Source organism: Camelus ferus, chromosome 10 (assembly GCF_009834535.1).
Source record: "Camelus ferus isolate YT-003-E chromosome 10, BCGSAC_Cfer_1.0, whole genome shotgun sequence".
NCBI classification, from domain to species: domain Eukaryota; kingdom Metazoa; phylum Chordata; class Mammalia; order Artiodactyla; family Camelidae; genus Camelus; species Camelus ferus.
The window spans coordinates 63,699,820-63,714,030 of record NC_045705.1 but is presented as its reverse complement, the minus strand read 5'-3'; the positions used below and the strand labels follow the sequence as shown (position 1 = coordinate 63,714,030).

The window sequence follows — 14,211 nt, the reverse complement described above, 5'->3', positions numbered from 1 at the left end:
ACTGGCTTGCCGAATGCAGATAAGCACCGTAGACCGTCTTCCTAAAGCCGGCAGATATTTAGCACGGGCTGGAAGCGGAACCCTGAGTGGAAAGAAGTCGGTTTTCGGAAGAGTGTGCCGCGCGATTGGCCGACTTCTACGTCACTTCCTATTGGACGGGCGGAAGTTGCTTTCCAGCGCTTGGCAATTTGTAGGAGTGAGTTCCGGTCGTGGCCGAAGTGGTTGCATTTTGTTAGTGCCGAAGGGTCGCGATGGCTGCGGTGGATTCGGATGTCGAACCGCTGCCTCGTGGGGGTTTCCGCTGCTGCCTCTGCCACGTCACTACAGCCAACCGTAAGCGGTGGCTAGTGAGGGGGGGGTGTGTGTTTGTGGGCTTTCGTCTTTGGGTCCTAGCGAAAAGTTAGGGTTGTAGGTCATAGTTCTTGTCAAGTCTGTTGGTAGGGTCTCACCTCTCTTTTCACTCCGCCGTCCAACGGAATTACAGACTGGGGAGAGTCCCACCACCTTACGCTCCATCTTCTTGGTATTCGAAATCTCCACGACGAAAGTTTCGTTATTTTATTCCCTCTTTAATTGTCATCTATTGGACATCCCCTTTGCGCCTGGTACTCCGCTGGGCTCCGGGTGGGGAAAGGGGATTTAGAGATGAAGGAGCTCACCATCTAGACGGCAATTCCAATGCCCAATAGATGAGTTTGGAAAGCTGCGGAATCACAGAGAAGATAGTAGTTGAGGGAAGCCCTACAGAAGAGCTTCCCAAAGGCAGAGATTGGTGAAGAAGCATGGTATGCATGTCCGGAACGTGGGTTTGGTAAAGGAGACAAGGTCTTTTTATGACAGCGCGAGGGGCTTAGTGAAACCTCAAATTCCGCTTTTGAAGTCTGGAATCATAATCTCCCCTAAACATGCTCTTCTATTCTTTTCCTTTGTGAATGGCACTACCATTGTCCAGTCGGGCAGGCCAGAAATCCAGGATAGTCTTCCCTGGCCCCACATACACATTGATGATATCAAGCAGCTGACCCAAAGTGTAATAAAAAATAAATAGCAGCTAAGTTTTCCCACATTCACCATGTATCAGACTTCTTGCAAAGGGCTATATATGAATAATACTTACGTGGTAGGTACTATTGTTGTCTGCTTTTATATCTGAGGAGACATACACATTGAGGTTAAGTAACTTCCCCAAATCTCACATAGCTTGAAAGAGCTGGGATTTGATTTTGGGGTAGTGTGACTTCTGATCTTGCATATGTAATCTCTATACTATACCCAGAAATGATAAATGGGAACTAGTCTAGGGTCTTGATGTATTTAGTTCTTTTTTATATGACCTGGATAAGTTATCTGTTAATTTCTTTACAATGTGCAGGTGTTGCTTTACTTAGCACTTATAGATGGTTTAAGAAATAAATACTTGGGGATAAAAGGGAGAGAGGGTATATAGCTCAATGGTAGTGTGTGCTTAGCATGCATGAAGTCCTGGGTTCAATCCTCAGTGCCTTTGTTAAAAAAAAAAAACTAATTACCACCCCCCCAAGAAAAAAAAAGAAATACCCTCGTGTATAGCCAGTTCTCCTGGGAATCACTAACAATGCACCATGCAGACGAATGGACGGACAAGAGAGGAAGCTGAAGAGCCAGGACTTTGTTATTCAAAGGTCACACTTTCTATGGCTTGGAAGAATCCGTAGGATATGGCTATGCAGGTGTGCTGAAGAGCCATTTGGATGTTTTTGTCTCATGCTTGTCTTTGCAGGACCCAGCCTAGATGCCCACCTGGGAGGTCGGAAGCACCGGCACCTGGTGGAATTACGAGCTGCCCGAAAAGCCCAGGGACTTCGAAGTGTGTTTGTCAGTGGCTTTCCCCGGGATGTGGATTCTACTCAGCTCTCTGAGTACTTCCAGGCATTTGGACCTGTGGCCAGTGTTGTCATGGACAAGGATAAGGTAGAATGAATGGCTCTGGGGGCAAAGAATGAGTCAGGTGTCCTGCATACCAAAAGAAACAAGAGAGAAACTGTAGCTTGTTTCTGCTGGTTCCTAATCTGGATTGCCCTTGATGGATACCCCAGTACTTGGGCTAGTCTGGCTCTGTGAGTCTCTCACCCTCACCCCCTACCCCTGTTTGGATGTTATCAGTTCACCAGAATTAGTTATTGGGGAACTTGTTGGTCATTTATTTATTCAATCTTTTATTTGCCAAATACTTAATGAACTGCTAACTTTGTACTGTGAACTGTGCTTAGAGCTGCATTCTGAGTAGTGAAGAGGATAGACATGGTCCCTGCTTGCACATGCCTTACAGTCCAATGAAGAAAGTAGACAATTAAATGAATAGCTACTGCAGTGAAGTGGGTGCTTTAAGACCACATTATCAGGAGATCTAGCCTAACCTTATAAGAGACTGGTGATAATCCAGCCAGCAGTTTAACTTATGCTGAGAGGTACTGAGTTATCTGGTTAGAACAGCGTGTCCTCTGGACAGTGCAAGACAAACAGACTTATTCTTTGTGATCCTTTTGTTTTGCTTCCATGCTGACCTTTTGTCGGAGTCTCTTTAGTCCCCTGGAAAAAGTTCACTGTTGTGGGTCTGTGCTCTGTGGTCGTATTATAATTCTGAGGCTACACTCTGGTTTTGTAGGTGTGGCTTAGGTGATCCCAAATCTACTTAGCAGCCCAGGTCTTCTCTTGGGATGGGGTGGGGTCTGTTTTTCTTAGGGACTGCATTCATCAACTGACCTACAGTGGCTCAAACAAAAAGGGCTTAATTGTTCTCTTACAACAAGAAGTCCAGACCTGGGCCATCCAGGGTTTTACCGTTCTCCTGCTCTGTCATTATTGGCATTGGCTCTCACTTCATAGTTGTGATAATGCTGCTTCCATATCTTCAGGCAAGAAGAAGGAGAAGGTTGAAGGGCAGGGTATAAAAGGCTAGTGTCAGCTGAGTCTGACACCCACCCCTCTTTACTTTATTTCCCAGGAAAATACCTTTTCCAGAGGCCTTTTCAGCAGCTGTCTCCTTATATTTCATTGGCCAGAACTATCACATGGTTACTCCTAGCTACAGGGAAGTCTGGGAAATGAAGTTTTTTTAGCAGGGCACTTTGCCCCTCTGAACAAAAATTAGGGTTCTGTTAGTAAGGGAAAAATGGGAGAATATATATTGGTGAGCAGTTGGCAGTGGCTGTCCCAGGTGACTTCTTCAGAAAGCTCAGTGCCCCCATTTTTGCTCAAATTTATTTCAGTTGTAAAGAAAGAACTTTTCCTGAACTTAAAGCTCAAGTTTTTGAGGCTTCTGATTGTGACAATAATGACTACAATTTTTATTAAGCAATTATGCACCAATTATGTGGCAAGTACTTTACATACACTATCTTACTTAGTCTCCACAACATTTCCTCGAGATCATCACTGGGAAGTTGGAGATTTGGGGGAATCCCTACTTGGGGGGCAGTCACAAGTTACTTAACCTCTCTGAATTTTAGTAATTTGTAATTTTTTAATTTGTAAAAAGGGAACAATAATACATACTTTGTTGTAGGAGTCTTATGAGACTTGGAAATAGCTTGTATGAACTTGGTTTGTAATAGGCCCTCATTAAATGGTGGCTCTACCTGGGGATGCTGCTGTTGAGACGAGAAAAATGTCTGGGGCACAAGCTCCTGAATCTGCTAATCTTGCCCTCCCTGATGCCTTCTTTGCGATTCTTGAGAGAAATATGTGCACAAAGACAAGGCCAAGCAAAGAGACACTTAATTTCTAGCTAAGGCTTTGGCTGCAAACTTGGTGTAGTACTGCAATATGGTGAGCTGTGTGATTCCTCAGAGTCAGAAAATTGGCCTGGGAGGGTTCAGGTGGCTGCCCTTCTCCTTAGGTTCCCTGTGGTTCTTTGTGCTATTTGGCATAGGGTAGAAGTAAGGGTAGAAAGGGTACCCTCCCTTTTATTTTCAATTGAGACATGACTTACACAGCATAAATTAAAATAATAAAGTGTACAATTTGGTGGTGGTTAGTATATGTACAAGGTTCGGCAACCCTCATGTGGTATGATTCCAGAATGTCTTTTAGCACCCCCAAAAGAAACTGCATACCCATTATCTGTCATTCTCCACATGAGATTGAGGACTGGGTGCTGGCGAAGCTGTCACCTGGTTAATTTTTTGTATATGGTGTGACGTAGGGGTCCAACATCATTCTTTTGCACGTGATGATCCAGTTGTCCCAGCACCACGTTTTGAGGAGACTATTCGTTCCCCATTTGAATGGTCTTAGCACCTTTGTTGAAAATCAGTTGGTCATACATGTATGGGTTTATTTCTGGAGTCTCAGTTACATTCCTGTCATCTGAATGTCTGTCTTTATGCCTGTACCACAGTCATAATTTTTAATTAAAATTTTAAAAATTGAGGTAACATTGGTTTATAACATTATATGTTTTACATGTACAACATTGTATTTCTTTTTTTTAATTTATTAAAAAAAATTTTTTTTTAATGGAGGTACTGGGGATTGAACCCAGGACCTTGTGCATGCTAAGCATGTGCTCAACCACTGAGCTATACCCTCCTCCAACATTATATTTCTATTTATTTCTATTTTTGTGTACCCTACAGCATGATCACCACCAAAAATTTAGTTTCCATCCATCAGTATACAGTTGATTCCCTTTACCCATTTTGTACCTCCATCCATCAGTATACAGTTGATTCCCTTTACCCATTTTGTACCTCCTTCCCCTCTGGTAATCAGTACTCTTCTCTGTATCTATGTGTTTGTTTTTGTTTTTTCATTAATTTTGTTTGTTTGTTTTTATATTCCACATAGGAGTGAAGTCATACAGTATTCGTCTATCTCTGTCTTATTTCATTTAGGGTGAGATCAAGGTCCATCCACGTTACTGCAAATGGCAAGATTTGTTTCTTTTTTTTTTTAATAGCTGAGTAGTATTCCATTGTATATATACTCATCTTCTTTATCCATTCATCCATTAAATGGCACATAGGTTGTTTCCATATGTTGGATATTGTAAATAATGCTAACATAGGATTGCATATATGTTTTCGAATTAGTGTTTTTGCTTTCTTTGGATAATACCCAGGAGTGGAATTGCTGGATTGTATAGTAGGTTTATTTTAAATTTTTGAGGAATCTCTATGTTGTCTTCCATAGTGGCTGCACTACTTTTATATTACCAACAGTGCACGAGGGTTCTCTTTTCTCCACATCCTCACCCACATTTAATTCTTGCCTTTTTTTTTTTATAGTAGCCATTCTAATAGGCATGAGGTGATATCTCATTGTAGTTTACACTTGCATTTCCTTGATGATTAGTGACATTGAATATATTTTCATGTAACTGTTGGCCATCTGTATGTCTTTGGAAAAATGTCTCTTCTGCCTCTCTTGCTTTTTTTTTTTTTTAACTTTCCCCCCCCACCTCTGCTTATTTTTCAATTGAGATGTTTAGGTTTTTTTTTGTTTGTTTGTTTTTGTTTTTTTTTTGGTGGGGGGTAATAAGGTTTATTTATTTAAATGGAGGTACTGGGGATTGAACCCAGAACCTTGTGCATGCTAAGCATGTGCTCTACCACTGAGCTATATACCTTTCCCAGCGAGATATTAATCCTTTATCAGATATATCATTTGCAAATACCTTTTCCCATTTGCTGGGTTGTCTTTTTATTTTGTTGATGGTTTCCTTTGCTCTGTAGAAGCTTTTTAGTTTGATGTAGTCCCATTTGTTTGTTTTTGCTTTTGTTTCCCTTGCCCAAGGAGACATATCTAGAAAGATATTGTTAAGACCAATGTCAAAGAGTATACTGCCTTTGTTTTCTTCTAGGAGTTTTATGGTTTCAGGTGTTACATTCAAGTGTTTAATCTATTTTGAGTTGATTTTTGTGTATGGTGTGAGATAGTGGTCTAGTTTCATTTTTTTTGCATGTGGCTGTCAAGTTTTCACAACAGCCATTTATTGAAGAGACTATTCTTTCTTCGTTATATGTTCTTTGCTCCTTGTTGTAAATTAATTGTCCATATACACATGGGTTTATTTCTGGGTCCTCAATTCTGTTCCATTGATCTATGTGCCTGTTTTTCTGCTAATAGGATTTTTTTTTTTTTTTGCCTACTATGACTTTGTAATATAGTGCAAAATCAGGGAGTGTGATGCTTCCAGCTTTGTTCTTCTTTTTTTTTATTTTCCAGAATTGCTTTGGCTATTTGAGGTCATTTGTGGTTCCATGTACATTTTAGAATTTTTTGTTCTGTTTTTGTGAAAAATCTCCTTGAGATTTTGATAAGGATTGCATTGAATCTGTAGATTGCTTTAGGATTTTTAACAATGTTAATTCTTGCGATCCATGAGCATGGAATGTCTTTCCACTTATTTGTGTGTTCAGTTTCTTTTAATACTCTTATAGTTTTCAGTGTACAGGTCTTTCACCTACTTGGTTAAATTTATTCCTAGGTGTTTTATTCTTTTTTTTGTGATTGTCAATGGGATTATTTTCTTAATTTCTCTTTCTGCTGGCTCATTGTTAGCATATAGAAGCACAACAGATTTTTATACGTTGACTTTTGTACTCTGCACCTTTACTGTAGCCATTTATTATTTCTAATTTTTTTGGTGGAGTCTTTAAGGTTTTCTATATGTAAAGTCATGTCATCCACAAATAGTGACAGTTTTGCTTCTCCTTTCCAGTTGGATACTTTTTATTTCTTTTTCTTGCCTAATTGCTCTGGCTAGGACTTCCAATACTATGTTGAATAAGAGTGGGCATCCTTGTCTTATTCTTGATTTTAGAGGGATACCTTTCAGTTTTTCACCATTGAGTATGATGTTAGCTGTGGTTTTGTCATATATGACCTTTATTACGCTGAGGTACATTCCTTCTGTACCCACTTTACTAAGAGTTTTTAATCATAAATGGGTGTTGAATCTTATCAAATGCTTTTTCTGCATCTGTTGAGGTGACCATATAATTTTTACGTTTCAGTTTGTTAAAGTATGTGTCATGTTGATTGATTTGTGGATGTTGAACTATCCCTGCATCCCTGAAATAAATCCCGTGTGATTCTGGTGTATGATCCTTTCAATGTACTATTATATTCAATTTGGTAATATTTTGTTGAAGATTTTTGCATCTACGTTACTCAGAGATATTAGCCTCTAATTTTTTGTGTGTGTGTTCTTTGGTTTTGGTATGGGTGATGTTGGCCTTGAAAAATAAGTTAGGAAAAGTTCCCTCCTCTTCAATTTTTGGGAATAGTTTGAGAAGGATAGATAGTAAATCTTTGTTTGGTTGAATTCACCTGTGAAACTGTCTGGTCCTGGACTCTTTTTGCGGGGGAGCTTTTCAAGGACTGTTTCAGTCTTCTTGCTAGTGATCAGTCTATTCAGATTTTCCATTTCTCCATGATTTAGTCTTGGAAGGTTGTGTGATTTTAAGAATTTGTCCCTTCTAGGTTGTCCAATTTGTTGGTGTATAGCTGTTTATAATATTCTCTTACTGTTTGTTTTCTGTGGTATCCATTGCTATTTTTTCTCTTTTGCTTCTTATTTCATTTATCAGAGCCTTCTCTCTTTTTTCTTGGTGAATCTAGCTAAAGGTTTGTCAGTACTACCACACTGTCTTGATTACCATAGTGGGTACCTTTTTATAAGCAGGATAAGGTTCTAGCTTTACCACTGAAGAGAATATAAAATAATACAGACTTCTGTCCCAAAGTAGTCATATTTTTTTGTGCTCCTGCTAACATTTTACCTTAAAAAAATGGTCCAATGAGTATCATTAAATTCAACCAAATAGCAACACTGCTGTCATATTGCTGTTACTCCTAAATAGTAAGTTTGTTGAAGATAGAACTTACGTGTTTATATTTATGCCTAACACAGTGATCATTACATGGATTCTTAATATTAAAAGAGTCTTATTAAAGCAGGAAAAGTTAGGGGATGAGTCATAGTATAAGCAGTGAAATGTCATTGGGAAGAGTAGGGGATGATGAAATAGGTAAAATGAGGTTTTCAGAAGCAGACCTGGTAGAGAATAAAATGTGTGGGATAGGAGTGAGGGAGATAATTGTTTCCCCAAATATGTTCCCTGTTGTTATGGAAACAGCAAACAGACATTCCCAATTTATAGGGTGGTCCCCATTTTAAAGATTCTCACCCACGGTTAGACCATGTGTTTGGATTCTTGGTTCCAGAACCATCATCCCTGTCCCTGTTGTGGTTTGACAGGGAGTGTTTGCCATCGTGGAGATGGGGGACGTGGCTACCCGGGAAGCTGTCCTGTCACAGCCTCAGCACAGCCTGGGGGGCCATCGCCTGAGGGTCCGGCCACGGGAGCAGAAAGAGTTTCAGAGCCCAGCCTCCAAGTCCCCTAAAGGAGCCGCCCCCGATAGTCACCAGCTGGCTAAAGCACTAGCTGAGGCTCCGGACGTGGGGGCACAGATGGTGAAGCTGGTGGGGCTGAGGGAGCTCTCCGAGGCTGAGCGGCAGCTTCGGAGCCTCGTGGTGGCCCTGATGCAGGAGGTCTTCACAGAGTTCTTCCCTGGTGAGTCGCCTCCCTCATCGTGTCTGAGCCCTCCCTGTCCTTCCTTCGCTGTCTGCATCCCCTGTCCTCCCTCAGCCAGCAGTGTTCATTTACTTGCTTTTCCATCTCTGTGCCCTGTTATGTTCTTCCACTAGTTAGTCCCTGCAGTGTCTCTTGACCTTTCTTCTCTGCTTTGCACCCAGGCTGTGTGGTCCATCCTTTTGGCTCTTCCATAAACAGCTTTGATGTCCATGGCTGTGATCTTGACCTCTTCCTGGATCTGGGGGACTTGGAAGAGCCCCAGGTATGTGACCAGGGCGGCAGCTGTGAAGAGGCAGTGGGAATGGCCATGTGACTCTTGGCAAGCACTTATCTCATGCCTTAGTTCCTCATCTGTAGAATGGGGATAGGACCTGCCTGAAAGTGTTATTGTAACTGGAGAGATGTGAATGTGTGTGGGTATTGGATAGGATGAAATAAATTGACATGAGATAGATGGCACTTGTAACAGGAAGAAAGCCAGATTTCAAAATGGCGTGTATCATATCTTATTGGGGTGGGTGGAATATATACATATACATACATATATATATATATAAATCTCCAATAAGATATTATAACATATACATAACCCATTATTGTATGTGTGTGTATATGTATGTATACATATACACCCCCCCCCCATGTTTTTGCTTATCTGTATTTTTCTAACATCTAATGTACAGATTCTGCCTTGGGAATAGGAAAGGGTTATTTTGTTTTGTTTTGTTTTGGTTCTTGGTGGTGGGGGGAGCTAATAGGGTTTATTGATTTATCCATTTATTTTTAATGGAAGTACTGGAGGTTGAATCTAGGACCTTGTGCATGCTAAGCCCAAGTTTTTAAATACACTATTTGCAGGTTCACAGCTAAATTGAGCAGAATGTACAGGGTTCCCATTTACCCCTCCCACAAAAGGTTTTTTTTTTTTATTTCTTTTTTCATTCTCTCTCTCCCTCCACACACACACACACACACACACTCACAGTTTATATTTTCTGAATCATTTGACAGTAGGTTGCATACATCATGCCCCTTTGGTCCTTAATGTTCTTGTGTGTATTACCTAAGAACAAAGGTACTCCAGTGTATAACCACATTACAACGCTCGAGTTGAGGAAATGTTACAGTGGTAAAATATAAAAGCGCTTTACAAAATGAATCTACGTTCCATACTTGTTTTGTCAGCTACCCTGACAGTGGATAGCTGTGTCGTCTTTTTAGTCTTCTTCAATCTGAAAGAGTTCCACTGCTTTTTTTAATTTTTCATGACATAATATTTTTGTAGAATACAGACCATTTATTTCATGGCATAAAAAGGTTAATTTTAAAAAGGGCTCATGAGGATTAAATGAATTAATACTCTAAGGCCTTTAGAATAGGGCCTGGCCCATAAGAGTCAGTAATAGATATATCTTGGGGCTGGAATGTTCCCCAGTTAGGCGACAGCAGGAGAGGCATTTACTCAGCTTGTTTCCATCCCCAGCCAGCCCCCAAGGCTCCACAGTCTCCATCCTTGGACTCAGCCCTGGCATCTCCACTGGACCCTCAAGCCCTGGCCTGCACCCCAACCTCTCCTCCAGACTCACAGCCTCCAGCTTCTCCCCAAGACTCAGAAGCCCTGGACTTTGAAGTTCCTTCTTCCTCCCGGGCACCCCGGACCCCAGACTCTGCTTTGGCCTCTGAGACCGTCGCGTCTCCCCATTCCCTGCCTCCAGCCTCACCACTGCTGGAGGACCCAGGAGAGGGGGACCTGGGGAAGGCCGTGGAACTGGCAGAGGCCCTGAAGGGGGAGAAATCAGAAGTGGGGGGCATGCTGGAGCTGGTGGGATCCATTCTTCGGGGCTGTGTCCCTGGAGTGTACCGAGTCCACACTGTGCCCTCTGCCCGACGCCCTGTGGTCAAGTTCTGCCATCGTCCTTCGGGTCTCCATGGTGACATCTCCTTCAGTAATCGGTACCTCTGTTTAGGAGGTGGGGAGGTGGGCAAGCTGGGCACTCTAGGGTGGGTGAGGAGGGACCCCTGCACCCACTGAGTCTTGAGGTTGTCCTTGTTTGGTCCTGTCTTTTTGACACTCATCTCATGTCTGGCTTTCATTTCAATGTTCAGAATGTGTGTTTCTTGGGATACTGTTTTTAAGGATTTAGGAAAGAGTTCCGTGGTTGGATAGTTTGGGAAATGCTAAGTTAAACACGACGGGTTTCTCCCTTTCCTCCCTCTCCCCCACTTCCTCTTACCCCCTCTTTCTCCTTTCCTTCCTTTCTCCCCTCTTCCTATCTTTGTTTCTTTGCATAGTGAAGGCTCTGATCAGTCTTGTAATAACATGCTCTGTGACTGTCCAAGACATTTGTAGGATGTAGTGTTTCCCAAACACATTTGACATTCTTTTGTACACACTCTGGCCAGACCATGTCAGAAGACACTGTGGGAAACCCTCTTTTGGCCTTATTCCAGCTGGCCCCCATTACACAAGTCTGGAATAAGAGCTGGGGTAGGGGTGATAGGATCCTGAGCCCTAACACCCTTGACTCCTCTCTGTCCCAGGCTGGCGCTGCATAACTCCCGCTTCCTGAGTCTCTGCTCTGAGCTGGATGGGCGAGTACGGCCCCTTGTGTACACTCTGCGCTGCTGGGCTCAGGGTCGAGGACTGTCAGGTGAGAATGAGTCAGGACAGGCTTGGGGCAGTGTTGGTGTCGGGGCAAAGGCAGGGATTCAGGGAGAGGAGGAAGGTAGGTCCAGGAGCTGGGGTTCAGAAAGCTGCCTATGAAGAGAGCAGAAACACCTCTAATCTAACTGGAATTATTAATTATTTACCCAGGGAGTGGCCCACTTCTCAATAACTACGCTTTGACCTTGCTCGTGATCTATTTCCTTCAGACCAGGGACCCTCCTGTGTTGCCCACAGTGTCCCAGCTCACCCAGAAAGCAGGTACAGCAACCCAACTTCTACCCGCCCTATCTCCTTAGCTTCATCTGTCTTCTTCATCTCACTTAGACACACTGAGCTTCCCTGGGAATGAGATCTCTGCTATCACCCCCATTTCCACACCCTTCCTTCTCAGTCTTCCTGCTTGCAGGCTGACCCTCACCATTTTCACTTTCGTAGGTGAGGGCGAACAGGTGGAGGTTGATGGCTGGGACTGTAGTTTCCCCAGGGATGCCTCAAGACTGGAGCCCAGCACCAACAAAGAGCCCCTGAGTGAGTTTGGGGAGCCTGTTAGAAACTAATAAATGATGCTAATCACAACAGTGGGTAACATACATCACACAGTTACTGTGTGCCAGGCCTGGTTCTCACAGCAGCCTCGTGGGATAGCTAATATTGTTCTTGCCACTTTACAGATAAAGAAACCATGCCTTGGAGTAATTAAGTGGCTTGCCCAAGGTTACCAAGGTTGTCAAGGCCAGTAAGGGGAAGGAGCAGTACTGGGAGGCATGGGAGACAGGTTTGACTTCTTGTTTATAGGGATTGGAGGAGCCTGGCTCTGGCACTCTTCTCAGCCACTTGGGCGAGAAAAAGAAGGGAATGGCTCTGGTGCAGGGCTGACCTCAGTTCTGGCCTCTAAATGACCCCTTTTCCCTGGTCTTCCTCCTCCTCCAGGTTCCCTGCTGGCCCAGTTCTTCTCCTGCGTCTCTTGTTGGGATCTTCGTGGCTCACTGCTGTCCCTGCGGGAGGGTCAGGCATTGCCTGTGGCAGGGGGCCTGCCCTCTAATCTCTGGGAGGGCCTGCGCCTTGGCCCCATGAATCTCCAGGACCCTTTTGACCTGAGTCACAATGTGGCAGCCAATGTGACCAGCCGGGTGGCTGGGCGGCTACAGAACTGCTGCCGAGCAGCAGCCAATTACTGCCGAAGCCTCCAGTACCAGCGCCGTTCCTCCCGGGGTCGGGACTGGGGGCTGCTTCCCCTTCTGCAGCCCAGCTCCCCTAGCTCCCTGCTGTCTGCAACACCCATCCCTTTACCCCCGGCTCCCTTCACCCAGCTCACTGCTGCCCTGGTCCAGGTGTTAAGGGAAGCACTGGGGTGCCATATAGAACAGGGAACCAAGAGACTGCGGTCAGAGGGAGTTGGAACTGGGGAATCTCCCCAGGGAGGAACAAGCAAACGATTGAAACTAGACAGTGAGAAAAATAGCTGTGAGGAGGGGCAGGAGGAGCAGCAGGGATGTGCAGGGGACCACGGTGAAGATGGGGTGGAAGAAATGGTGATAGAGGTTGGGGAGACAGTGCAGGACTGGGCCATGCGGAGCCCTGGGCAGCCAGGGGAGCTGCCCCTGACAACCAGAAAGCATCCAGCCACTGGAGAAGAGGGGCAGTCAGGCCCTGCAGCGCTGGCTGAGCAGGGGCCCAAAAGACCTGAGGCCACCCAAGAAGGGTCTGAGGGCGAGACAGAGAAGGGGGCTTCGCTTTCCTCAGTGAGCTGGCGCTGTGCCTTGTGGCACCGAGTATGGCAGGGGCGGCGGCGTGCCCGGAGACGTTTGCAGCAGCAAACCAAGGAGGGAGATGGAGGCAGTGCTGGCACAGGAGCAGGATGGCTGGCAACTGAGGCGCGGGTAACTCGGGAGCTGAGAGGACTGAGCAGTGCTGAACAGAGGCCAGAGGCTGAGCCGCTCCTGACCTTTGTGGCATCTGCCTCCCAGGCTGACCAGACTCTCACTGTGACCCCACTCCAGGATTCTCAAGGCCTGTTCCCCGATCTCCATCATTTCTTACAGGTTTTCCTCCCTCAAGCACTTCGGAATCTCCTCAAGTGAAGATGGGGGCCCTAAAGGGCAATAAAGCTGATAGTTTATTAATAAACGCTATAGTTTCCTGATTTCCACCTGGTAATCAATCATCCTCCTTCTGTCCGGTCCTCCCCTTCCCCAGACCTTACTGCAGCCTTCTCAGAGGTGCCTTCTCTGGCCACCGTAAAACAGGTTCTCTCAGCTTGTGTCCAGAACGTTTACCACAGTTTGCAGGGAGTGCCCAGGATGAGTGTGTCTGGCACCTGGATCCCACGCAGTCGAGTACTCCAAAGATGGAGTGCTGGGTGGTGGCTTGAAACGCACCTGTCAGGAGAGCCAAGTTTGCTTCCACATCTATCTTGTTGCCCAAATTTATGAATGAAGACAGTGCTTGAAATTTGGGGTCAGGGTTCTCCATTCTCTCACCTAACAGGAGAATTCATCCTGTTCTTAAATTGGGTAAAAGATTTTCAGATCCAAGCGTGGGTAAAAGGCAACCCATCAATTGAACTGTCAGCCCCTAAAGGGTGACAGGAGGTGGAAAGGATGTGGCTGTGTTCTCCCTCAGCCCCTCCCCTGTTGCAGGCCCTGGGACTAGTGCCCTTCTCGCAGAACAGCATCCCGAAGTTGCAGAGTGGTTTAATGGGGAAAAAACCCTCACTTTTACAGGGGGCTTCAGACTCGGACTCTGATTAGATGTATCACCTCTCTAGAACGGGAAGAAAAGGAACTTGGCACCCCACCACCTTCATGCAGTTGTTTCCGCTCCTGTGCGTGTCCCACATCATGATGTTAGGGGTCCAGCAGGACCGCCATCAAATCACCGTGGGCCCCGCGAGCCTGAGGGAAACGCCTCTGGGACCCGGCGCTATGCCAGACTGGCAGTTGTGCCACGTAGCTACAGAGG

At 44.8% G+C, this 14,211-nt stretch overlaps 1 protein-coding gene across 1 annotated transcript; it reads left to right on the top strand.

Moving 5' to 3' along the window:
• The first annotated feature begins 173 nt into the window (after positions 1-173).
• On the top strand, positions 174-13,393 carry TUT1 (terminal uridylyl transferase 1, U6 snRNA-specific). The gene is made up of 9 exons (XM_006181761.2): positions 174-333; positions 1,760-1,950; positions 8,246-8,561; positions 8,744-8,844; positions 10,066-10,535; positions 11,124-11,233; positions 11,398-11,508; positions 11,686-11,778; positions 12,181-13,393. The coding sequence occupies exons 1-9, from the start codon at positions 252-254 to the stop codon at positions 13,329-13,331; spliced, it is 2,625 nt and encodes an 874-aa protein (XP_006181823.1). The 5' UTR covers positions 174-251; the 3' UTR covers positions 13,332-13,393.
• The last annotated feature ends 818 nt before the right edge of the window (positions 13,394-14,211 follow it).